Below are 26,617 nucleotides of genomic sequence, written 5' to 3'. Positions count from 1 at the left end.
CTCACCACCTCTCCAGCCCTGCTAAGGGCCAAGCAGCCTAGTGCAGAATGGAAGAGCCCAGACTGCCTGGATTCAGATTCTGTCACTGCCCATTGCCTGATTATGTGACCTTGGGCTCCTTACCTAGCCTTCTTGCATTTTGGCTTCCTCATCTGTAAACTGGGGATTATATTAGTACCTCCTTCATAGTGTTGTCAATGACGATTAGGTTTAATAATATATATACCCTTAGCACAATGCCTAGTTCAAAGCAGGTGCTCAGTAAACATTTATTTTTATTACTACCATGGTGGATTCTGGTTCCTAGGAGGAGATAACATGGGGTGGCAATTGATTCCTTGTAGAGCCTGGACATTGGAGAGAGGGCTGGAGGGAGGGATGACGGTGATGGAGCTCTTATTTGTTGAAGGCCTACCATGATCCAAATATGTGTCTTGTGTCTTATTTGATCTTCCCAGCAGCCCTTTCAGATAGTGATTGGCATCCCTCATGTTCAGAGGGAATTGAGGAATAGACTTATCTGGAGTCACCCAGATGGTAAAATGGCTTTCAGTGTAGCTAAGTCTTGTTCTTTAATTAAGCCAAGATTTTTCATGGGTGGACCATTTCATCTGATAACCACATGTGTGTGGCTGCATAATTATTTATATCTTCTTGTTTACCATTTTGGTTTTCAGCAGCAAAATAAAAGTAGCCCTAAACAACGCAATTTCCTTTGCACAAAATTTCACAGCAATACAGATTGAGTATTCCTAATCCAGAAATCCAAAATGCTCCAAAATCCAAAACTTTTTGAGCACCAACATGATGCTCAAAGGAAATGCTTATTGGAGCATTTCAGATTTCTGGGTTTTGGATTAGGGATGTTGAACTGGCAAATGTAGTGGAAATATTCCAAAAACTGAAAAAAATAAATAAAAAATCCAGATACTTCTGGCCCTGAGTGTTTCAGATGAGGAGTATTCAACCTGTAGCCAGCCCAGTGCTAGTCAATGAACAGTATGGTATTAGCAGAGTGAATTATTTGAGAACGGGGTATGTTTTGGGAGGTATCTTCATCTTGACTCTAGATTTATGTTCCTGTTACTGGAGTTCAGATTTCATTTCTAGAAATGTATTTCCAGAAATATTCTCACCCTACCAAAATTCGGGCAAAGTTTGTCCACAAAAAAATCCTAAATTGCAGGTTGAATGGGGGCCCATGTACTTACTCCAAAGGGGCCGGTTGCTTTTTTGGTGGGCAGAGTTCACTCTGCTTAATTAGTTACCATTTACCATTCAACCTAGGCTCTGTAAATAAGACAGATTCTTGAAAATTCATATACAGTCTTAGGTTTGCCCTCTGGAGACAGCCACAGAAATGCAAACCACAATTCACGTCCATCAAGATCCGTGAGTTGTTTGTGCCAAAGGGCACTTGAACTTGGGGTGGTCCAGCAAAGGGAATTGGTGGGGGTCTCTAGGGAACTCAGTCCTCCCAGTCAGCACATGCCCCCCACATATGCTCCTTGAGCAAAGTAAGAAAGTTCCTCTTGTGAACCTGTGGCTGTTAGTTCAGAGTGTTCAGAATCTTGCCTTGTCCTGAAGCACAATATTGAGAGTGCGAAGTAGGAGGACCTGACCTAGTTGCTTCTTGAGGCCTTTAATAACAGAGGCCCTTGATCTGAGAAGGCAACCCAGGAAATTTCCACAACCTCACCATCTGTCTGGCTCTGCTGACAAAAGAGAACATGCTCACCCTTGGCTGGAGCACCTTCCAGACTCCATGTGGAGTGTGACAGTTAACAGTGTCGGGACACCTCAAACCCACCTTCTTGATCACTCCTGCCTGGCTGTCCTGCAGTGGACTTGGCTGCAGTGTGGGTCTCCCATCTCTCCTCCTCACTGCTGCATGGAGGGTGACCTAGTCCCCCACTCCTTTTGTTTTCATAGGGGCTAAAAATTCCTCCTCTACTTCCATTTATGAGTACTCCACTAACGGCCTGTGAGCTCATCTTTTTCATGGTTAACCTAGCTTTTCACATTTTGTCTGGTGTATTTAGTAGGGGCGGGAGAAAAGAACAAATTAATATGCATTGAGTTCCTATTAGGTGTATGGCACTTTACATCCATCCATCCTTTAATCTTCCAGAGTATCCTTAGTGTGGACAGGGTATGGCTCCTAGCAACGATCCCTGCATCTGCTTTGTCATCCCCAAGCACCTTGTAAGGACTGGATCATGTAGTTAAAAGAGTCCTGTGTGTGTGTCCAAGGGCAGCGTGCCTCCAGGCAGTGAGCAAACCAGGGCTGAGTTCTCACTCTGGGGTGTTGGGGCAAGAGCTGGTTGGTTGTCACGCCCCTAGTGCTAGAGACTGCAGGGTGGAGGGGAGGAGGGCAGTTGTAATGCCAGGACGGGGACAGCACCATGGAGAGATAGCAAAGCTATGTCAGCAGCTGGGCAGCACTGGGCATCAGCTGGCGACGTGGGCAGGAAGGTGGAGGGGTCACAGTTCTGCTGGGGCGCTTCCTTATCCTTTCATTCCTAGGAGAAGATGGCCAGAGGAGTTGGACCTCAGAGAATTAGAGAAAGGAGTAGTTGCTAAGTCATAGCCTTGGCATGAAGTAATGGTGAACAGAGGGAGTGTGTTTATCCTTTGTTTAGACGTCCAGTGTGAGGGCTTAGGGATGGCCTCGCTCTTTAGTGGTTGAGCTCCCTGACTTCTGGGGTCTGCATAGGACCTCATGTGTGCAGGATGGTCTTTGCAGGGTGGTAGGTCTCCGCAGGACAGTGAGCATGGGCCCCTCATTGGCCTCTACTCCCTACCTGTCTGTTGGGGATATTCTATCTGGGAGACAGAGAGGTGGCCCCTCAGAGAACAGTGTACATTGCTAATTGGTCAGAATTGCACCATTGCCAGACCCATTGGTAAACGAAGGCAGCGTGTCTGTTTAAAATGCCATTAACACTGCTTCTCCTTAACATCCTGGGCAACCTTCCACATGCCACAGCACCCTCAAAAGAAGTTCCCAGCTTTAACTGTTGAACCCCACCCTGCTAAATTTTGGAGTTTGTGACTTGACAAGATTGCCCAAGACTCTTGCTTTCCCCCAGTCTAGGTTTAACTTAACCAGGAAATTTACTGTTAATATTTAAATCATATACCATCTTTGTGAACTCCAATATTACCTAACGTTGTGGCTGACTGACACCGTACAATGAGGAAAATTAAGTGCCTAAGAATTATCTCCAACTAATGATATATTTATGCATTGTAGGTTACTTTGAATTTCTAGACTATTAAGAGTTGTTTAATAGGTTAATAGTTTTAATCTATTAATCTAATCTTTTCTACTTGACTATTTATTAAAATATATCAGTGATACATGACAGAAATGGAAGTACAGATCATTTTGAGGGTTATTAAGGAACAGGTGATGATGTGAGGATTTGAAACTTAGGCGGAATAGTAAGTACCAGGCATGGGCCTCGCTCCTGGCATTTGCGGACACTGTGGTTCTGCTCCATGTTCTCTCTCTCAGCTCTCCCAGGCTAGTGATGAAGCTATGACCTTTTTCCCACGATGGCTTCTCTCCTTGTCACTAAAAGCTAGAGACTCTTTATGTCTGAAGGACATGTTTGAGCACAGCAGCATTTGAAAACACATCAGGGAGAGAGAGAGGCAGGTGGCAAGCGCAGAGCCCAGGCGCCTTTCTCTGTGGAAGAGGTGGGACCCTTCATTCCTTTCCTTTATTTCATGTTGGTGTGACTTTTAGCATCTAAAATGTGCCCAGTTCTGTCTGTATGCTCAGGAAACAGCAAAAAACAAGGGAGTATATTCCCCGTGTCTTGGGACTTCTGGCATTTAGTCATGTATGTGTTCATTCATTCAACAGGTGTTTTTATTATTTTCTCTTGAGAAGAGAAAACAAAAATTATCCAAATGGTTAAAAGCCTAGACTTTGGAGTCAGACAGACGTGGTGGAATTTTGATTCTGTCACTAGGAAGTAGGGAGACTGTGAAAAGTCACTCTGTTTCTCCAGTCCTTGGTTTTCTTATCTAGAAACCAAAAAATCCCGTATCAGGCATTGCACAGAAGGATGAGATGGTGTAGGTGTGGGCCCGGAGCACCGCCCGAGCATGTCATAAGCACTCAGTACACCACAGCTGCCCTTGGCATCACTCTCTGTGTTATTTGTGCCATTTGCATCATGACTGTCCTCACCAGCATCACCTCCACCCTGCATGCTGGTGTGTTTTGTCTGGTCATTTTCTGTTTGTGTCATTGAGCAGACCTTAGCTGACACCTGCCAGAGGACCAAGCACAAGGATACAAAAAGCAGTGGGTAGAGCCCTGGTCTCTGGAAATCTTCCAGAACCATATGGAATTAGTTAGAGGGCCGATTTGGAGTTCTACCAGGGCAGGAGCCTGTTAGAAGCAGAGAGGAGTGTTTCCAGAACCGCTGGTGGGAGAATGAAGGCTCCTGAACTGTTAGTGGGAGCAGCCACCCTGTCGCCTCAGGGCCTGAGTGTATGCTGATTGGTGGTCATGATGGCGACCCTGCACCCTCAAGAGAGAATGTCAGGGTATTACCAGGCTGCTGTATCTTGGCATTTCAGAAAGTGGGAAGAGTGTGTTACATTTTAGAAAATTTTCATCAGTTCATCAGAAAGGATAAAGATATAACTTTGACACTCAAGAAATAAGCTTCACTTATTCAGAAAATTGGCTTCTGTGAAACATCCCTAACCTATGTTATAATAAAGGCCAGATGAATGAGTCATTCTTCAGTTCTGAATATTCAGTGAAGCAGGAAAACCATCGACAGTTACAGTGATGTTGATGGATTGATCACAGAAAAGTCTTGCCTGGATCAGAGGCTACAGGTGCCTCCAGCGCCATGCTGACATTGACCTTTCCTGGGCTTGGTCCTTGGTTCACTTGGTAAACAGCCTCTTGGTGACCATCACCCATGTGCCAGCCACTGCTCTGAGTATCATGAACCAAGGAGACAAAATCTTGTCTTCTAGCTCATGTTCTAGCTGAGGAAACAGACAGTAAAGTGGACAGAGAGGTAACAGAGTACACGAGTGGGTAAATACTGGGGAACCATAAATGAGTTTCAGCCAAGGAGTGACATGACCTTGGCTGCTCTGTCCAATGTGGATTCCAGGGCAGTGTATAGGGGAAAGGGAGATTGGCTGTGAGATGTTTACAAGACAGGAGAAAGCGGGGGGGGTGGCTTGAACTGAAGTGGTGGTTGTGGTATGGTAAGGAATGGTTGGATTCTGGACATACTTTGAAGGTGGATCTGGCTGGATTTGCTGGTATATTCATAGTCGGGAGTGACAGAACAGGAAGAGTCAAGGATAGTTCTAGAGTCTGGGCAGCAGGAGCTGGAAGGTTGGAATTACTGTTAGCTGAAGTGGAGATGATGGCGGTTATTTGATTGTGTTGTCTTAGATGGCAGGTTTTAGCCGGAAGAGTGCTGGGCTAGGAGGCAGAATTGTTTTCCTATCTTGGGAGAAGAGATGTAGCAGCAGGGTTTTGGACTTGTTAAATACGAGGTGCCTGTTAGGTATCCAGATGGAGGTTTCAAGCAGTTGGGGGTTTATGCAGGTCTGGAGTTCGGTGGGGGGCCAGTCCAAGCTGGAGATACAATTTGGGATTCAACACCATGTAGTTAATATTTAGAACTAATGAGTCTAGCTGTATAGTCCCAGCTACTTGGAAGGCTGAGGTGGGAAGACCGCTTGAGCCCAGGAGTTCAAGACCAGCCTGGGCAACATAGAAAGACTCTCTTTAAAAAATGAAAATTAAAAAAGATAAATAAGAAATAAAAGTACAAGTCTCCATGAGATCACTTAGGAAATGAGTGTGGATAAAAATACAATAGGTTCTAGAACTGATCCTTGGGGCATACCAAGTTGTAAGAGCTGGAGTGATGAAGAGGATTCAGCACAAGAGATAAGAATGTCCAGAAGGCCGGAGATCCACCAGGGGAGCACAGAGCAAAGTGAGCAACCAGCTGGATGGAGGAGAGGCAGGCCATGTTAGAGGCTGCTGCTAGAGGCAGAGTCCGACGGGGACTGAGAAGGGACCACTGGATTGAATAGAGTGGCAGCCACTGGAGACCTTGAAAAGAGAAGCTGTGGTGGAGTAGTGGAGGCAACAGCCCATTGGACTTAACAGGTATTACCAAGGAGCCGGCCTGCCAATATCAGCAAATAGATAAGAATCACTTGCACTCATATAGTCAGTGGGTGGGAAGTGGGTAGAGTTGGAGGACTTGGTCAGTGGGCAGAGTCCTGTCTGGATGTGTGTTAATGCATTTAACATCCCATGCATGCATGCATTCATGGAGAGTGTATTTAAGCTCAGCTGGAGAGCAGTTCACCTTCATTCCTAAGGAGTGGAGTTTTATTCTAGGGGGAGTTAACCAAGTCATTATTTACACACTGTAATTAGAGGCTTTTTTCTCCACCCTTAACATTGTTAAAGGTGGGTGAGGTGTGAGAGTAAATGGCACCCTTTGGAGGAAGAGCAGGGGTCCTCAGGCTGAGTCTTGGGACATAGATGTATGCCTTGCTCCCCCTCTGTGTAAGGAGACACACATGTCTTGCTGGGTAAAGGTCTGGCCTGTGTAAGGGCCTTAGATGTCTCTGATCCCTGCTCACTCATTGTGCACATTGGAAAACTGAGTCTTGGGGTAGGCAGCCAGCCCAGGGAATCAACAGCAGAAGTAGGACTGAAGGCCAGGGTGCTGAGCATTGCTCACGTCTACTATGACTTGGTAGAACTCTTAAGCATCAGCATTATTGGCAGAATGATGTGGAAACTGTGCCCAGAAACAAAGCCGCCATACTCCCAGGCACCTAGCATCAGGGCGGACTCTCCTCTGACATGCCTGAAATGGCATCTCTTTGGGCCTCAGATCCACCGGTAAGTTACTTGGTTGCATTGTCTTAGGCTGCAAGCTTTAGTGGCAACAGTACCAGAACAGGAGCCAAAAAGTTTTCAGACTAAGCTCATCACTAAAAATTGTGTGACCTTGGCCATGCCTTTCCTTCACCTGTGTGCACTGAGTTCTTTCTGTGAGCTAGGCATTGTGCTAGGGCTGGGGATATAGACATGAATAAAACAGACCCGGGCCCCGTTCTGTGCCTTGGTTTCCCCATCTGGCCACAGGGCTCTTGTCAATGCCAAGCATGATGAGGTGGGCCTGAGCTCTTTGAAGAACTGTCAGGTGAGACCCAGAGAGAGAGAGAGAGACATTTGTTTGTTTCTGAAACCTCCCCGGGCAGAGTCTGCAGGCACGTTGGCCTGGCCAGACACAGTAGCAGGATTGAGCAGGAACAAAGCAGAAGAAAACCAAAGGTAGTGGAAGATAGTAATTTACAAACTTCACTGCTTTGGAGCTGTTTCTTCAAATTTCATGTTACACCATGTATTGGTTGCCTATGGCTGCTTTTGCTCCTGTTGCTTCACTACAATAGAAGTTTATACACTCCTTGGGGTCAGAAGTCTGAAATGAAGGTGTTGGAAGAGTCAGATTCCCTCTGAAAGCCCCAGGGGAAATCTGATCTTTGTCACTGCCTGCTTCTGGTGGCCATCGGCATTCCTCGACTTGTGGCCACATCATTGCAGCTCTACCTCTCGGGGCGCATTGCCTTCTCTCCTCTGTAACTTCTCTTCTGTCTGTCTTAAATCTCCCTTTGTCTTATGAGGACACTTACTGCATTTAGGGGCTACTCAGATAATCCAAGGATGAGCCTAATCTCAAGATCCTTCACTTAATTACATCTGCAAAGACCCTTTTTCCAAATAAGGTCATATGCACAGAATCAGGAGATTAGGATGTGGACGTATCTTTTAGGGGGCTACCGCTCACCCCACCACAGAGAGAAAGAGGCCTAAATCTGTATACATCAGGCAAAAAGCAAAGCTGTGTGTATTGAAGATGGGGAGTTTTAGAGCCTTGCTCAACACTACCATCCCCATTCCAGCCTCATGGGTGCATATAAGAGCCATTGCTATGGAACCCCTAGACCTTCAAGGAACATACTTTGAGAATCATTGCCTTAGAGAAAGGCCAGCTGTCTTAGGGAACTTCTTGGGCAGGGATCCCCTTGGTCTGGCTTCTCTCCTGGTCAGCTTGCACAATTAATAACCAGTGACCACAGATAGCAGGTACTTACTGAAAAATATCCTTTTAATGCTTGACTTTGGATTTTATGTTGAAGTGTGACTCGGGTTAAATATAAAATTCATAGCATATCTTGAGCAACTATTTTGTAGTTATCTATATATAAATCTATTTTACAGCGACACAAATAGAATAGATTATGGAGTGTCAGCATGTAGATAGATTCTGAGTGCTTTTTCACTAATATACCTAATGATTCGTGCTGAGAATATCCAAGGGCTCCACTGTACATTTAAATGGATATAATTAAAATAATGAGCTCTATTTTAAAAAATGATATATGAAAAAAAAAATTTTAAAGAAGTTAGAAGGAGCTGCGCCAGTAACTCAAAGTGATATAAGTACTTCGGTGATTCCATTGTTATTAGGACACCTAATTAAATGCAAAGCATTTGAGAAAAGCAACATTTGGGTTTGTAAATCTAAAGCCTAGAAGTCGGGGGCAGGGGGAAGAGAAGGAAGTTGCCCATGCCTTTGTCGCGGCAAGGACTCGGGGGCATCACCTTTAAGGGAGTGGATGGTTATGTGCTGTTGTGCCTGTGGGTGATAGAGGGCGGCTCACTGGTCCCCATCTTCTGTGAACTCAGTCAGGAATCTGGCTGGTCACGCAGCTGCAGCTGTATTTGCCAGTGTGAACTCTGATATGTTTGGGGTGGGAGATGTGGGTACAAGAACTAGGGAGAGGCCGCCTTTTCATGGGAAAAAGACATTCCCCTGTGCCTGACTCTCAGCTCCAGGTGTTAAGGGCACTCCAGGTGACCTGAGACTCTGGTGGTTCAGTGGAAAGAACAAAGGATGGGGAGTCTGGAGATGCGAGTTCTAGTTTTGACTCTGCTACACGTCCTGTGCCTTTGGATAGGGCCTCTCCTGTGATGCATTCATGCCTGGCCCTGTTGCAAATGGGTGACCATCCATTCTAGAAACCCATCTCAAGGATATACTCTGCTGTTCCAGTGGGCCTCAGGGAGTCTTAGGAGGCATATGTCCCAGTGCCTGCTTACTAGAAGGCAGGTATCCTTTTGGTCATTCAGCAAATATCATATTTATGGAGCACCTAATATAGGCCTACTGGATGCTGGGTATAAGAGGCGCACAACACTCCCGAGGGCCCCACCTACTCTTAGGACAAGTGCAGTTTGGTGAGCCAGTGTACAAAGCATTTTCAGGTAACAGGGCTGCAAAGGAAATAAAACAAGGCAATGAACTAGAAGCTACACTGGAATTTCGGGAAGGGGACGAGAGAGTCAAGATGAGTTCATTAGGACACAATGGGAGGATGGCTGTCAGAGTCACCTGTGCAAGGAAGACGTGGCATTCAGAGAGGGAGTCTGACTCTGCCTCAAGCAAGCCAGGAAGGCTTCCCAGAGGTGAGGATGTCATCATGAACCAATGTCGTCATCATCATGGCAGCTGCCATTCATGGAAATCCACTCTGTGCCCACCCCCGCAGCTAGCAAGAGTCATGGTCCTTCTTTAACAGAGAAGGAAACAGAGGCTCAGAGAAGGGAGTCTCTTGCCCAGGGCTGCAGGGTGTGGGGGTGGGCAGATGAGAGTTCCCCAGCCTGCCTGGCTCCTACAGCTCCTCCCTTCCCCTACCAGGATGCCATGATGGTGGTGAGGACTTGAGAGCAGGAAGGGACACTGAATCTTTTCAGGTGGCATGGTCAGGTGCTCTTGAGGCCTCGGGCTGAGTTTCAGAACACTGGCTGTGAAGAAAGCCGGGGTAAGGGAGTTCTGGGCCGGGGGCCCCATCTGTTTCCTCTCCTTCCATCTCTTTGCCCACTGAGCCTCAGGGCCCTGACCATTAGCACCCATGAGGTCTTAGCTAGGAAATGGGAATGTCAGCTGCTTTCTTTACCCCCCGGCTTGAATGTGAATACGCATCATTCACTATCAGCTTCATCAGCATGACCACCTCTGCAGCACTAGACAAAGTCCTTACTCCCTCACCGCCTGTATCCCATTACTGAACAGTGGTAGAGCTGGCATTCAAACCCTCCTTGGTCTAACTCCACAGCCCATGCGCTAAACGCCTATGCCACATAAACTTGAATCCTCTGCACTTGCCCCTCCCCTGCCCGCCATAAAAAAGACAAAGGTAGGTAACAATGAAACATCTCCACTGGTAGCTTACTGTTCTAGGTCCTATGTAGACATTACTTTGTTTTGCCTCACAGCACTGTGGGGTAGGTACCGTGTTTGTCCCCATTGTATGGATGTGAAGACTGAGGCTTGGAGGAGTCAAGTCACTTATGTAGGAACCTGCAACTGGCAGTTTTGAGATTTGACCCTAGGATGATCCAACTTCCAAGTCTGGTGCTTGGCCCATTTCACTCCCGCCAGGCCATCAGCCAGTCTGCTCCAGTGCTTCTCGTGACGGGGAGCTTACCACCTCCAGGGGATCCCCTTTTCTTATCGGCCAGCAGCAGGAATCACCTCCCTCTCTAAAGCCACAGCTGTCCTCTTGTGACTTGCTGGACCTGCCAGTTCTAGTTATGTCTTAGGCCTCACATATGTCTTGAGACTTCTTTGCCCTGTGGTGTCCTGCAGCTAGGCGGGCCCATGCTCCCCTCTGGGGGGCCAGGGGGACTCTTGCTCATGATATTATCCCCCACAAAGGTGGCAGCAGCCCGGAAAGCCAGGGAACCTACTGTCCTCCTGCTCACCCAGGAGCATCTTGGTTTTGGCTCTGTCCTGGATGCTGAAGGTCAAAGGTGGGTGATGTGGGGCAGCCTCGGCTGTGGGTGAGGAGGCTTCCCTCTGCGAGTTTGTCTCCCAGTCCAGGCTGCCTGCATCAGGTCCCCGTCCCACCTCGTACCACCCACATGACTTTGGGTACGTTATTTCACCTCTCAGTGCCACAGTTCCTAGACTGTAAAGTGGAGCTAATACCAAGATTTCGTTCCTAGAGTCATTGCTAAGGATGAAAGGAATTAGTATGTTAGAACACTGCCGGGCACATAGGAGGCTCTGTTTAAGTGTTTCTTAAGTAAATTAAGGAAATGAATTCTGAGGCGATTGAATCATGCAGTTTTACACTTTCTTACCGTGGAGAAGGGCAAAAGCTCAGACAGTGTCTGGTGGCCCTGATGGGACAGACACATGAGGAGGAGGCGCCCCTGGGTGCCAAAGAAGCTCTAACAGTGTGTCATTATTAACGATGGTCGTGGTGACCGTGTCTTGAGAGCAGTTCCAGGCCAGGCGCTGTGCTGAGTACTTTCCACGTGTTTGTTGATTAAAATCTGCATGACAACCCCGTTAACTCCATTTTGCAGACGGCGAAACCAAGGCTCAGAGGTTAGGTGGCTGGCTTGAGGCCCACAGCGAGGAAGTGGTTGGCGTGATAGCCCTTGCTCCTGACTGGTTTTCCCAGCATGCCCTTGCACTCGTGTTCCGTCCATCTGAGTCCTGGCCTCCTGTATGAGTCATCTTGGGCTGCTGTTAACAGAATGCTGTGGGATGCCATGCCTAATGCCATAGGCTTAATTAAACAACAGAAATGTATTTTCTCACAGTTCTGGAGGCTGGAGGTTGTGATTAGGTTGCCAGCACGGTTGGGTTCTGGTGAGGGCTGCCTCCTGGCTGTAGAGGGTCGCCCTGTCACTGTGTCCTCACGTGGGGGAGAGAGCAATCTCTTTCCCTTCTTACAAAGCCACCAATCCCCTCATGAAGGCCCCTCCAGTGTGACCTCATTTAACCACACTTAACCTCCCAAAGACCCTTTCTTCAGATCCAGTCACACTGGGGGTTAGGGCTTTACCATCTGAATTGGGGGCACATAGTTCAGTCCATAGCACCTCCCCATGGCCTTCCTCTGTACTCTCCTCATTAGCTGGGGGCTCCCCTCTCTATCTTTGCTCAGTTTCCCAACCTTTCTCCACCTTGGATGAAAGCTGAAGCTGGGAAGGACAGCAGATGTGATTAAACCCATGCTCCTGTGATAAACAGGGCTGTTGAAACCCAAAGAAGAGAAAAGTCTTGCCCAAGGCCACACAGCAAGCCCATTGTAGATCGAGGACTGGAGCCTGGGTCCCTGAGTCCCAGTCCAGTGGCCCTGCTGTGCTGCAGTTGGAATGCTGGCATTCTCTGTTTTGAGTCTGGGCCTTGAAATTCACAGACCATGCTCTCCTCTGGCACAGTGGAGAGGCTAGCATGGCCAGGGCAGTGTCTCTGGGCCTGGAACATGACTCGATTTCCCAGTATGTGCACGCCTCAGCTTCCCCACCTCACAGACAGCAGTCATGGGGATGCTTCCCTTGTCAGAAGGATGTGGGGCCCTTAGGATGATAACATGGACAGCTGTGTTGAAAGGAGGATGCTTCAGGAGTGGATGGCAGGGACCTGGCTTCCTGCCTTGGCCTGTCCCCGATTTTATATCTGGCCTGAGCAAGTCACAGCTCTGCTTTAGTCCTTAGTGTCCCCCTCATGAAGGACGTTGAGTGACCCACGCCCTGCCCTCTTCAGAACTGACATCATTACCTCGAGGATGTTTTCCGATGTTTAAAGAGCCCCCTCCATGCCACAGTGTTGGCTCCATGACATCTCAACCTAGTGAGTCTTTTTGAATTGGAGTTTCCCGTTTGTAAAGCAGGAGCGGAGAAGAGCCTGGACAAGATCCCAAGCCTTCTTGCCTAGGAACGAAGGGAACAGCACTGGATATTGCGTACATCAAAGCACTGAAACCCTTACCGCCCAAAGCGTAGTTTGAGGTCCAGCAGCCCTGGCCCCACCTGAGAGAGCTTGTCAGAAATGCAGAATCTCTGAGTGAGGCATGGTGGCATGGTGCCTGGAGTCCCAACCACTCGGGAGGCCGAGGTGGGAGGGTCGCTTGAGCCCAGGAGTTTGTTTGTGTTCTGCCTGCGCAACATAGTGAGACCCATCTCTAAAAAGGAAAAGAAATGCAGAATCTCGGGCCCTACCCCAGAACAGCTGAGCCAGAATCTGCATTTTTTTCAAGATCCCCAGCTGATCTGTATGCACCCTGAGGTCTAAGTACTGATTTCAGCCAGCTGGAGGTGCCCTTTTAGGTCACTTGTAACTCCAATTATGATAAGTGCAAACAAATAAGTGGCAAGTGAGGCAACTGGGCACATCTAGACCTCTTGAGACCTCAGCTTCCCCAACTGTAAAATGGGTAGAGTTGGAGGCTTTCTTGCTCAGTGGTTTTCAAACTGTGTTCCTTGAAGCCTCGGGGTTCCCTGGAGGAGCCTCAGAGGTAGCCGTGGGGGTTGTGTTGGAGGCTAAGGGGGCCGGGGGCCCTAACATTCACTATGCACACAGCCTGGCATGTCCCTGTGGTGCCATGGGCTGGTGGGCTCCTGTGTCGATCTGGAGGAAGAAGGTATTGAACGGAGTTTCTTCTTTCCCAGGGAGCGCTTGAAGCGCAGCCAGAAGAGCACCAAGGTGGAGGGCCCAGAGCCAGTGCCAGCCGAGGCCTCGCTGAGTGCCGAGCAAGGAACGATGACGGAGGTGAAGGTGAAGACGGAGCTGCCCGATGACTACATCCAGGAGGTGATCTGGCAGGGCGAGGCCAAGGAGGAGAAGAAGGCGGTCAGCAAGGATGGGACCAGCGACGTGCCTGCCGAGATCTGCGTGGTGATTGGCGGCGTCCGCAACCAGCAGACCCTTGGTGAGTGCCCAGCGTCTGTGGTCAGGGTGGAGACCAGGGTGGGAACATGGAGTCAGAGTCCTGGGGAAAAGCGGCCTGGCACCTCTGCCCCCTTCCTGGCTGAGAGAACCTTTGCTGGCTTCCCTCTGCATTCAGGGAGAGATCTCAGCTTCTTAGACTTGCCTTTGCTTGTGCAGTTTCCGGCTGGAGAGCGCTTCTGTTTCTGCTGGGCAGCAGAACCCTATCCATCCATCAATACCCTGTTTAAGTCAAGTGCCTGGAACCTTCCGGGGGCCCAGTGAATCCCTTTGTCTGTCTCAGGGCTCCCATACCCCTGGAGGGTCTCCCACAGCCCTTACTGCTCGGTGTCCTAAATGCCTCTCTGCTTTTCTCCCTCCTGGAGGGAGGGAGATCCCAGTGCCGGTGCTGCTCAGAGCAGTACCCCATCAGGATTGGATCAGTGACAGATGGCACTTCCCCTGCCTCTTCTGGCCTGGGCCAGGCCCAGAGGAGCTCTGTGGAAACTCACATCTTAGCAACAATTTCTCTCCCTCCGGTCTCCAGCATGCGCCAGGGATACCCCTCAGGGGCCCCCTGCGCTGCTGCCAGGTTCACAGACTCAAATGCCCATGAGGCCCAACAAATAAGTTTATTTAGCATAAATAGAGATGAGCCAACAGGACAGGTGGTGGGGACCGTGTCCAGTTAGAGAAGGCACGCCGCGTGTGTGGAGGGCGGCTGCTGCTCAGCTGCTGCGCTGACGGTTGCTGGGTGGGGATACGGCTCGGTGTTGCCACATCTCTGGACAAATCACACGCCAGAAATGAACATTTTGATGGGAATTCTTTTGGCTTTAAATGTTGGCAACCAATTGACCTTTTGAAATCTGCCAAACAAAACATGTCTGTGGGTCAGAGTCCCTGTGGGCACAAGTTTGCAACCCCTGGTCTGTGACATAAAGTCCTCATTCCTGGCGTGGAGGCCTTGCCTGGTCTGGCTCCAGATTTCTGCTTCCCTCCACTCCCTACTCCATGTTTCCAAGGCTCAGTGTGTTCTTAGAAGTGCTGCTGCTGTCCCAGCCTCTGCTGCCTTCCTGGTCCAGCTCTGGCTCACCTCCTACTGACTTCCAAGCACCTCCATCTTCCTGGCGCACATCCTGTATGCGGCACCACGGCCTTGTTTCTGCAAGTTTAGACTCAAGTCCTGGTGTTTTTTCTCCCCAGTTGTTGAGAATCATCCTTAAACTCCCTTTGCCAGCTGTTCCCTGCTGGTTGTGGCCATCTCAGCCCCACCTGGGTCATGGCAGCATCCTGCTAACAGCCATGCTTTTGCAGCTTGCCTGCCCTCTGCCCTGGCTGCCAGGAGGCCTTGGCCAAAACAGAACACCGACCATGTTGCTCCCCTGCTTATACCCTGGGACTCCCTACTGTCTCTAGAGTCGAGGCCAGAGCATTAAGAGCCTCCATAACCTGAACCTTCTAGCCCCATTTCTTGCTTCTGGTCTTCCCAGACCTTTCATTCCAGTGTAGTCTGCTCTTCGTGTACTTTGTGTATGCTGTTGCCTCTCCCAGGAATGCCTTCCCCCATTTCCACTTGCCCAAATCCAACCTATCCTTCAAGGCCAACTCCAGTGCCACCTCCTCCCAGAAGACTTCCTTGATCTCTTCTGGTGAGAGTGGGCTGTTTCTACCCTGCTCCTCAGTTGGTGCACTTTCTACTTTCTTTTTAGATTAGAGGGGCCCTGTCTGTGCCTGCCTCTTCCATGAAAGTGGAAACCCCTAGAGATTGGGGCTCCAGGGCCTGCCTGATTTATGTCTCCATGTTCCCTGCTTCCACTCTGTAATACCAAACAAAGTATTGGTTTCTGGGAGTGGTGATGTTGACACTGGTGCTGCAGCTGTCAAGGTGGGGCCAGGTTATGCTGCAGTAACAAAAGATCCTGAAAGGTACAAGATATCTTAGTAGCTCAAAACCACAGCAGTTTATTTCTTGTTCACACTACACGTCCATTGTGGGTCAAGAGGGAGCTCTGCTCCCCTCTGGTCCCAGACTAAAAGCTGTCATGTAGAATGCTGCCAGCCAAGTGACAGAGGGAAAGCACGCTGTGGAGAGACTTACGCTGGCAATTAACTGCTGCAGCCAGAGAGAGAGGTGTTAATTCCACTCACAGTCATTGGTCGGAACTAGTCACATGGCCCCACCCAACCTCAAAGAGGCTGGGAAATGCCGTCCTCCCATGTGACAGAATACGGGTGAACCAGGAATGTTTGGGGAGGCGCAGGAGTGACTTAGGCCAGTGTGGAATGAGAGAGTGAGTCCGTTCAGGGGCCTGCGCTGACGTTCCTCCATCAGTATTCACTCCCTGAGGCCAGGGACTGTGTTAATCACTGGTGGATTTGTTAGTTAATGGAGAAGACCTGCCCTTGCTCTCTTTGGTATCTGTGTGTGTTAAGACTCATTAGACCCAGTAGCTGTTTCTGCCCTTCACCAGGAGATGCCCAGGAAAGGATGGTTGAATCTGAATCCTGGGATAGAGCCAGCGGTCTGGATTCAGTGGGGAAAGCCTTGGGCAGCTAGGCCAGGGAAATGCTGGGAATCTTCCTTAGGCCAGCTGCCTGCACAGTGAGAGCCCCAGGACCCGTGAGCCTCATGCCAGCCACCGATGCTGATTCCAGCTGAGCTGCTGCTCAGCAGCAGGGTCCTTGGCCTCGCTGTATCTTAGTGTCCTCCTGTGTTAAATGAGGCATGGTCCCCGTCCCGGCCACCTCATGAGCGTGGCCATCCAAGGCGGCAGTGGAAGGAAACAGTGTTGCCTGAGGAGAATGAGCTGGGATCCTTGGACTGGGAGTGAATCCAGGCTCCATGACTTAACTGGTGTGCTACCTCAGGCCCTGTCTGTCTCAGTTCTTACAATTACGAAATCATCAGGCTATCTGAATATTCAATGACATAATGTATGTGAAGGGCTCAACATTGTGCTTAGTAAACAAGTAGCTAGTATTCTCAGTACTACTAATATTAACAGTATAAAATGCCTCTTCAAGAGGAAAGGATAGTCATTGTTTCTGCTTTTTCCCATCTAAGAAGTAAGCCATTTTGATATATTGAAACGATGGGATGGGAAAGAAAGTCGGTGCAGGATAAGGTATTAGAAGACAGGGATTCCAAGTGGGCTTCAGTTTTCTCCCCTGGGAACTGGACTGGGAAACCTGTCTGGACCTTGGTGTTCCTTCTAGTACTGCTTCCCTCCAATTCAGGGACTTTGAGGATCTTGTAATCTGCTTTGGGCAGACCCCTGTGAAAAAGATGTAGAAGCCCCAGTGACAAGGGACGTGTGGAGCTGCCATGGTGTAGTCCTACAGAAGCAGGGCCAGAGTGCTCCCTGCTGTCACAGCAGCTCATCTTGCATGCTGGAAGTCAGGCTTTTCTGCCTAGGCATGGGGGTTTTCTTCCAAGGGTCAGGCTCAGAGGAAGCTGGCTTGGCCTCATCACCAGGAAAGAAAGGCATTTAAAAACAAAATCAGTGTTAGAGTTGAACCTTTTGAACTCCTCTCATCTCAAGATGGCAAGTAGATTTTGTGGGTTAAGTCCAAGCGTTGCTACTGGCTGTAAGGAGTTCTCTGTTGAGGATTCTAAAGGGTGGCATGATTGATTGTTGATGTCTGCCCTGGATGTAGAAGTGGGCAGTGGAGCTATGCATGCGTCAATTTGGTACCCATGACCTCCTTATTTTATAGAGGGGCAGACAAGGCCTGAGGAAAGGATGAGAGTTGCCCAGGGTCACCCAGCAAGTTGGTGACATTTTCTTTCGTGTTATGAAGGGCCTACCACAACACCTACCTCCCACCTGCTTCTGAAAGTGTATGAAGGAGGGAAAGCTCTCCCAGGGACCTGGCTGGGGTGGGATGCTGGTTAGAGCTTGCTTTTAAGTGAGCTCCTGCTGCAGTGTGCATTCGTTGTCCTGGTCACCGGGCATGGGGGAGTTAACGTGTTCCTGGGGCACTTGGTGGGGAGTGCTGGGTGCTGTGGTGCCGAGGGCCTCCTGAGTACTTCGCTAACCCAGCCTCGCTCCGGGCTCAGAGACGGGCTCTGTTGCTGAGTAGAAGAGTGTTCCTGTTCAGTCACCCAGTGCTGCGCCATGAGGGAGCCTCCCCGAGTCCACACTGGCCCTTTAATAGCTATCAGACAAACAATGTTCCCAGTGACACAAACATCATCCAAGGCACTTCCCGTGGGGGAGCCCGGGTCATGGACACACAGATGGCATTTGGCAGCTTCTCCTGTTGGAGTCAGGAGGGGCATCAGTGCCCAGGAGGCTGGCTGCCAAGTTCGCAATGGTTGCTGCTGCTTCCCTGCTGCCCAGAGAATTCCCTGTGCTGAGAAGGGTGTGTCTCACTCCGAGAAAGAAAGTCACTGCCATTGGAGCTGGTGCAGGGTTTGGGGGCAAGACCAAGAGCTTCCTTTTATAGTAAGAAGAGCAGAGATGATAGATACTAAACTTAATAACTTTGTTGGATAAAAGCAGAAATGAAAGAAAGGAAGTTAACAGACGCCTGCACCCACCTGACAGGCTGCAGGAACAGCTGTGTACAGCAGCCCCAAGAAGGAAGGGCAGACCACACTTGAGGTTTCAGGGGCTCCTCTAGGAGGAGGAGTAAACACAAGGCACTACCATTGCTCCTGCCGTGCCAAGGGCCTCCTGAGTACTTCGCCCACCCAGCCTCGCTCCGGGTTCATGGCAGTCCCATGTTCATGGCAGACACTGCGAATTGATTACTGTACATTGTCCAATGATGCACCTCAGAATCCTTCTCAACACAGTATGCCAAGAGGTCTCTGCCAGTCAGCTAGAATTGAAAAATTAGAAGTGGAAACCTACTTGCCATTCTTCTTGATGAAGATAAGGCAAGTTGGGTTTACAACAGTGAGAGCATCCAGCCCTTAGACTATTTCCTGGCTCTGAGAGGTAAGGATGCCCGCATCCCATTATGGTGGTCCAGGTGTACTGTTAAGCAGTGGGTACTCGTTCCTGTGCTGTGAAACCACTGGTCCTTAATCCTGAGGTGTTTACTAATGAGGGAGTCCAGGGAGAGCAGTAGGGGCCCAGAGACCCGAGACTTAACTGAGTTTCCTCAGTAGCAGTGCAGGAGACCGTGGAGGGAATGAGTGGCCCAGACTTGACCCCTCTTCAGATGAGGGACAGGGACCAACTGGGTTATTCCCCGATAGCGGAGACCTGAAGAGGGGGATGATGGAATCTAAATATTCACAACTTACAGCATTTTGCAAGGTGCGCATGGAGCAGACACATTCCAGGGTGTCCTAGCCAATACGGAGAAGTCTCCAGGAGGGGATTTCAACTCAGTAAAAGGAAGGACTTCGTGTGATCATGGGAACTGTTTGGTAACTGGACATAAGCCTGTGAGGGAGTGAGTTCCCCGTCCTGACATAGGTGATCAGGGAGGGTCACTGGACAAAGTGCAGGAGCGGGAGTCAAGGATGAGATAGATGGGAGACTGGATTCTGCAAGGATGTTTCTAGGCAGCAAGCTTTCAGGACCGAGGTCCAGAGGTGTTCTCACACACATAGGGCAGCCCAGACAGCCAGGAAAAGAGGAGGAAGGAGCTCCAACCAGGAGGCAGCAGCCAGGCTATGGCACTGGAAGGAGCAGCAGAAGAGCTTGACAGTCATTCAGACACAGCCACGTGGGTTTCAGCCTGTGACAGACCCAGGCAGCGTAGGTGCCAGGTCCTGCTTCATCGTGCCAGCTGATAGTTAGTTTCCTGTTTCAATAGGTTGTTGGCAGGGCCTCACACAAGAGCCTGCCAGAACCAACACTCAGCTCTTTGCTGCAGCCACTCGGAAAGGAGGAGTTCTGGCCACCCTCCCAGGCACGTCCTGTCTCTGCTACTGACGCTTCCTCTTGGGGTCTGAAGGGTTAGAGGGTCCCTGTTAGAAAGGGCCCTTGGGCTGTAAGTCAAGAGCCCAGGGTTTACCCTACTGTGGGGACTTGAATAAGCCCCTTAACTTCTCTAAGCCACCGTGTCTTGAATGGTCAGTAGGTAGAATAAAAGTCTGCCCCTCTTTCCAGTAGAATTGTTGGGGGCAGAGTGACGTAATAGGTATGGAAGTGTTTTTAACAGGGGACAAAAAACGTAAAACCAGTACCACTGCTATTAGCTGAAACCTCAGGACATTGATGCCTCTGGGGTTACCTCTAGAGTAGTGACAGGAACCTAAAAGGCCAAGGTTTTCAAACATTTGTTTTTGCTCAATACCTCCTGAAAGAATTTTGAAAACTGTATATTCTTTTTCACATGTTTGAGTTGACGTCTAACATTTTTATCCAAAGTTTAAATCATTGCAAAGGATATAATTTCCAGGATATTGTGTAAAAAAAAAAAAGGTGGCATTTTGGAAATAAAACTGTGAACCAATTTTCAAAATGTATCCAAGGGAATCCAAACACTACCACTATTTGATATCCACCATCATCACTTCAAAAACATATGAACAAGCCTATCTTTAACAGTCAGAAATTTTACATCTTTCCTTTTTCTCCTTGAGCTCATATTTCCAGTCCACTGCCCCCACAGGGTTTTATCCTAATGTAAAATATATTTTTTATGCTTGAAAGTCTTTTATTGATCACTGTTTCACACTCATCACCATAACAAGATGTACATAAATTGAAATTGAAATTTCTAAAAAAAAAAAAAATTTCCTGGGATCATAAAGCTCTACATTCTCCAACATTTTTTTTTCCAGATTGAGTTGTTATTAGCATACAATTCATCAAAAACAAATTTAGGTAAATAGTAAACGTAAAAGTAAAAGATTATTGAAAATGCATCTCTTAATGAAATGGATAGGGCTTCATTTCTTTCTCAATTGGCTCATGTATCTCTGAATTAATATTTCTTATTGTTAGAAGGAGACAAGATTCGACATTAATTTAATTCCTATCTTTTGGTTTTTGTAGGTCTAAGTGCTTAGAAAGCTCAGTCACATATGTAAGTAGCTGGCAGTGGATAGAGTTTTGTTTTAGCAGTGTCACTCAATTCTTTGAATTCCTTCCAAGTTGTATGCCAGAAATCACACGGGGGTCTATCATCAGATGATATTTTTAATGGTCTCTTCGCTGACAACTCCATTATATCCTCCTCTAATTTTGTTGAGAGCAGAGAGTTGGAAGTCACCCGATTCAAAAAAGGAATTGTTCCTGGTCATTAGATCCACTCACTTTCTGAGCCCGACGCCAGTATTGTAGGGTCACCTCTTTGCTTGGAGCCCCAGGGTTTTCATCTCTTGGGGCAGGCACCGTGGTAGGATTAGGGGTGGGTGAAAGGATCGTCTTTTGTTTGTAACGTGGCACAAGGGTGAAGGTGAGAGTGGGAAGAACCAGCGAGTGGGGCCTCCCACCTGCCAGATTCTCTGGCACATTGATTTTAGGAAAGAACACATTTAGAAGCTGATGATTCTCTTAAGGCTGCGTGGACCTACTTACCCCTTGGGCAGCCACCACACACCCCCAGGAGATTTGTGCTTCACTCAGAAGACCCTGCTCCAGAGGACATTTGGTTTGAGGCCAAGCCCCAGAGCCTCAGGAAACCCACTTGTCCATGACTTCCCTGTTCAGATCCCCTGTCATTCGGCAAGCCCTGGACCCAGCTCCTGTTGCATGTTTGAACAGAGAGGGCTGGACACACTCCTGAACATTTGTTCTCTGAACAGTGGCTCCTGAGACGCTCTGAGCTAAATATGGGACTGTCCATTGTAAGGAACCAGCCTTCTGTCCCTACCCTTGCGTTTTTCTTCTCTCGTTCACCAGCTTTGGATTTCTATCTTGTCACATTTTGTGTATTGTGAAAGGTGCCTGAGCTTCTCTAGACCTGGCTGGGTGCAAAGGGTTGCTACCCCACATTCTTTCTCAGAAGCCTGCATCCTCTCCTAGGCATCTTCCCAGCGTCCCCCTCTGTGACCTCAGGAACTAGACCCCCTGTCCTCGCCTGGTCTGTCCGATGCTCTGGGAGGGAGCTAAGCCAGGTGTTTAGGGAAAGTGCCCAGTGGGAGCTGTGAACTCGGATTAGTTGGGATGGCGACTGTTGCATCACTTGTGATAGCAGGAATGGGAAGAGGAAAAGTCCGCTCCTGCCTCCTGTGTGCTGGCGAGCCCTGCCAGCCATCCCTGGTAGCAGTCCCAGGGCTCTCAATAGGGGACTCTGGGGAGTCCTGTGGCAGCACCAGACATAGTGGGGGGCTCTGCTGCCCTGTAGCATTTAAGGAAAGTGCCATGACTGAAAGGAACACACAGCTTGCCTGGCATCCAGCAGGTGACCTGGGGTGGTGGCAGTAGCATGGCTCTGGATCCCCAAGGCCTACTTTGAGCCCAGTTCCTTGCCAGCCACTAGCCAAGCTGATGCTCATCCTTGTGATGGATGTTGAGTTGCCAGCCTCATGAGGACTTCTGGGAAGATGGTGGACGGAAATGAGACCTGGTAAAGGTTCTCTCTCTCTCTTTCTTTTTTTCTTCTTCTTCTTCCTCTTCTTTCTTCTTCTTCTTCCTTTTCTTTCTTCTTCTTCTTTTTTCTTCTTTCTTTCTTTTTTTTGAGATAGGGTCTTACTCTGTTGCCCAGGCTGGAGTGCAGTGGCATAATCACAGCTCACTGCAGCCTCGACCTCCAGGGCTCAAGTGTTCCTCTCACCTCAGCCTCCCAAGTAGCTGGGACTACAGGTGTGCTCCACCATGCCCAGCTAATTTTTGTGTTTTCTGTAGAGATGGGGGTCTTGCTGTGTTGCCCAGGCTGGTCTTGAACTCATGAACTCAAGTGATCTGCCTACCTTGGCCTCCCAAAATGCTGAGATTCACCGCGCACAGCCCACAAGCACCATTTCTTCCTGGTGCTTTCCAAGAAGCTAGTTGTGTGGCTTGGGAGCAAATCAAATCTGACCGACCTCTGGCGCTATTCCTTGCCCCTCTGGTCCTCACTTTCCTCATCTGAAAAATGGGGATAATAATCACCTTTACCTGCTGGAATTGTGAGGATGAACTGAGCTGGTGTGAGAAGCCCCTGAGCCAGGACCCCAAGCCCACTAACTGGCTGCATGAACTGGGCGAAATGCTGCACACAGCTGCCCTAGCCTCTGCTTCCTTACCCATGCAGTGGGGCAGAGGTCAGTCTGCATGGAAATATTGCAGATGAAGTGAGCCCAGACAGGTGGTGATGGTGATAGCCATGGTTCATAGAGGAAGAAAGTGGCTGGGATGAACAGAAAAGGGAGCGTGCTGGGCAGGGAGTCAGGCGTCGGGGCTGAGGACTGTCTGAGCTGAGTCCCCAAGAAGGCTCTCCTTGTGCCACTGCATCAGTCTGGGTCTGTGGTGGCCACAGGCCAGGGGGATGCATGGACACTGCACCCGTGGGGCACATCTCCTTGGAGGGTGATTTTGCTGGAGGGTTTTGGGTAGAAATTGTGTGTTCTAACCATATGATGAATCAGAATATAGAGAAAACACAAAACTGAATTCAGGGAGCTGTTGACCCATGGCTGCTGTATTCTGCCATGTGCCAGCCTCCCTGGGGAACATGTGGATGCCCCTTGGCCAGCACAAGGTTTTTAACGAAGAGGTAGGCAGTGTGATCTTGTCCACGCTTCTCAAAGTGCAGCCAACTTCGCCCCTTCCCTAACCTTCCAGGCATTCTCCAACTTTAAGGGCTCTTTCTGATTTCTTACGTAATTCAGATGGAAAAGCGCCCGAAGGCAGCCCCCACGGTGGATCTGTGCGAAGCCGGTATTCAGGGACCTGGATTTTTGACCAAGCATTGAGATATGCATCTGGTACGTGATGGCCAAGGGGTAGTGCCTGATCCGGGGCCAGTATGGGTGGGGGCACAGCTGGACACAGCCATCAGTTACCGACCTGAGTAAGCAGGCCCCTGCTAGCATCTCAGGGTCAAGAGGGGCCACCTTCTTCATCCCCTGTCCTGGCTACATGTGAGCAAATCTGACTGGGACCCTGGAAGTACTGGACTACTGGAGGGACGATAGAGCATGTGGAAATCTGGATGCCTAGAATGTCCAGAGCATTTTGGCAGCACTTGCTATGGGCCGCAACTCTGAAACAGGCCAAGGGGACAAAAGGGTTCCAAGCCAAATGTGTTTGGGAGACCCTGGGTTAAACAGTAGCTGACCTCTCTCCCTGCAGGACTTCGCAGGGCCTGCGGCTGCTCCTGTGCAGTGGCCTCCCCAGGACAGGCCACGCCACGAGGTCTCCCTCATGCACTCTTGGCCATGGTCCTCTTTTTGCTGGGGTGCATTCAGGAAGTTGGGTTCCAAAGAATAAACTTCGGAAAATGCTGCTAGTAACAGCAGCTGACCTGTATCGTGTGCCTGCTGTGGACCAGGCCCTGTGCTAAGGAGCTACCACGTTATCCCTCACAACCCGTTCCCCTGAGGGGTGTACAGTGTTACAGGGAGGAAACCTGAGGTGTGGGTGGTTCCATGACTTGTGCAGGGCTCCCTCTGCTGGGATGTGGTGAGCCAGGGTTTGCACCCAGGTTTGCTGGCATCACTGCACTGAGGGCTGCCCCTCTAGTGAACTCTCCCCATGCCCCACCTCTCACCTCTCTGGCCCCATCACAAAGGGGAACCTGAAGCCCAGAGTCGGGCTGAGCAAGGCGCAGGTGGGGGCCCTGGGCTTTAGGCTGTGCGAGGGGCAGGCGGGGCCCTGGGTTTTAGGCTGATCGAGGGGCAGGCGGGGCCCTGGGTTTTAGGCTGAGCTAGGGGCAGGCGGGGCCCTGGGTTTTAGGCTGAGCGAGGGGCAGGCGGGGCCCTGGGCTTTAGGCTGAGCGAGGGGCAGGCGGGGCCCTGGGCTTTAGGCTGAGCGAGGTGCAGGCGGGGCCGTGGGTTTTACGCTGCATGAGGGGCAGGCTCAGGGTCCCTCCTACCAGCACACAGTGCTCAGTTCAGAGACTCCGTGTGCCAGACAGGCTGCCTCACTCTGCATTGGGGGTCAGGAGCCAGCCGAGGAGAGGCTGAGGAGCCATCATGCCCCCCATGACTCCTTCTGTGGGGTGACACCTGCAGGCAAGGCTGCATGTGCCCTCAGCTCTCCCACAGCTTGGGGTGAACTCCATACTGCCTGCCAGTCAGGCCTTGACTTGGCTGTAAACAGTATCTACTCCACTGACTTGGGCCCCCCCACTGCAGTTGGGCCAGGGTCCTGCCTCTGTGCCCCCAGACCCTGCACTTGCTGCCCTAACGCCATCATCCTGCGTTGTCCCTGTGCCAGCTGGCCTGTCTGCTTCCTATTAGATGGAGGACAGGGAGTACACCTTGCTCATTGCTGGGGCCTCAGTGCCCGGCACATGGCAGGCACTCGTAAATTCTTCACTGGTTGAAGGGGAATTGGCAGAAACTGCTGAAGAGTGGGTGGAGGCAGCAGGAAGAGAGTTGGAGGCATTATTACTCAGTGACAGATGAGTACAACAGCAAGACACCATGGATTTATGGAGCCCTCGCTGTGTGCCAATCACAGGGCTAAATACAAAGAAATATGCAATCTCATCTTTGTCCTCCACGTGATTGTATTTTTCCCTGTGTGACAAGGGTAATACACATACAAACCACTAAATAACAGACTCCTAAATCCCACGCTGGTGTTAGGATGACAGCGGCCCTTGGAGTGACCCACAGTAGTACCAGTGGCACCGGCTCCTGTTCCTCAGTACCTGTGGTGTGCCAGCCGACTCACGCGATGAACCTCGTTGATACGGACCTCAGTCATGAATTGTAGGAATCAGAGTCCGGTTTTGCAGGTGGGGAAACAGAGGCTCGGACAAGTGAAAGGTTGTGTCCGAGATCAAAAAAAGGATGTGTCCGAGATCAAACAGATAAGACAAACTTGTCCAGCCCACGGCCCATGACTGCATGTGGACCAGGATGGCTTTGAATGCGGCCCAACACAAAGTCATAAATTTTCTTAAAACATTGTAAGTCTTTTTGTGATTTTTTTTTTTTTAGCTCATTAGCCATCGTTAGTGTTAGTGTATTTTATGTGTGGCCCAAGACAATTCTTCTTCCAGTGTGACCCAGGGAAACCAAAAGGTTGGACCCCCCTGAGCTAAGGGATAGCAGAGCTGAACTAGGCTTCAGACTCCATATCCAGTGCTCTTCCAGCTTCACTTCATGCCTCAGGTACACACTCAGGAAACGGGCCTCTGCTTCCAGGCAAGACAAAGGGAGTAGGAGTTAATGATCTTCACTTGCACGGAGGGGCTGGTCTTGTGCTGGGAACACTCTTCATGCAAACTCAGTCTTCACACCAACACACTTGAGTCATCCTCATTTTTCCCAGGAGGAAATTGAGGCCCAGCCAGTAAATGACAGAGTTAAGACTCTTATCCCAGGTCTGCCTCTCCCATCCCCAGATGCTGGGCACCAGAATTCCCTGGGGACCTTGGAATAGGCTGGTCTCCACCCCAGCCACTCTAGATCGCTAAGCCTGGAGTGGGCCGGGGCCTCTGCATTTGTCCACGCTCCCTGGCTATTCTGTTAGGAAGAGCAAGGCCTGGGCCCAGGTGGCATCAGGCCTTCACGAGGGCTGATTTAGGTGGGGAGCAGGCAGGGTTTCTGCCCCTGGGGTCCCCGCCAGGCTGGATCTGAGGGGCTCTTCTTGGCTTCCTACCATGGGCCTTTGCTCTGACCTCTACATGGGCAGGCTCAACTTTTAACCTCTCTGCAGTGCTCACTGGGAGCTTGGCCATTTCAGTCTCCCTGCTCCTGGGAGAAGGGCCTGGCAAGGGGCTGGGGGGGCCAGGCATTT

General features: G+C 49.9%; 1 protein-coding gene across 39 annotated transcripts in view; it reads left to right on the top strand.

Moving 5' to 3' along the window:
* Positions 1-26,617, top strand: part of ZNF618 (zinc finger protein 618) — a 180,649-nt gene that overhangs the window by 98,263 nt on the left and 55,769 nt on the right. For 20 of the 39 annotated variants that reach the window (XM_016961499.4, XM_054658999.2, XM_054658988.2 and 17 more), the window contains 2 exons: positions 13,556-13,815; positions 23,536-23,631. In XM_016961499.4, the coding sequence (XP_016816988.1) occupies positions 13,556-13,815; positions 23,536-23,631 (356 nt within the window). The remainder of the gene's footprint in view (positions 1-13,555; positions 13,816-23,535; positions 23,632-26,617) is intronic. The other 19 variants (XM_016961500.4, XM_054658998.1, XM_054659006.2 and 16 more) reach the window with 1 other exon arrangement.

The sequence above is a fragment of the Pan troglodytes genome, chromosome 11, assembly GCF_028858775.2.
Source record: "Pan troglodytes isolate AG18354 chromosome 11, NHGRI_mPanTro3-v2.0_pri, whole genome shotgun sequence".
Taxonomy (NCBI): domain Eukaryota; kingdom Metazoa; phylum Chordata; class Mammalia; order Primates; family Hominidae; genus Pan; species Pan troglodytes.
The sequence above is the reverse complement of the archived record's forward strand: the minus strand, read 5'-3'. Positions and strand labels throughout refer to the sequence as shown.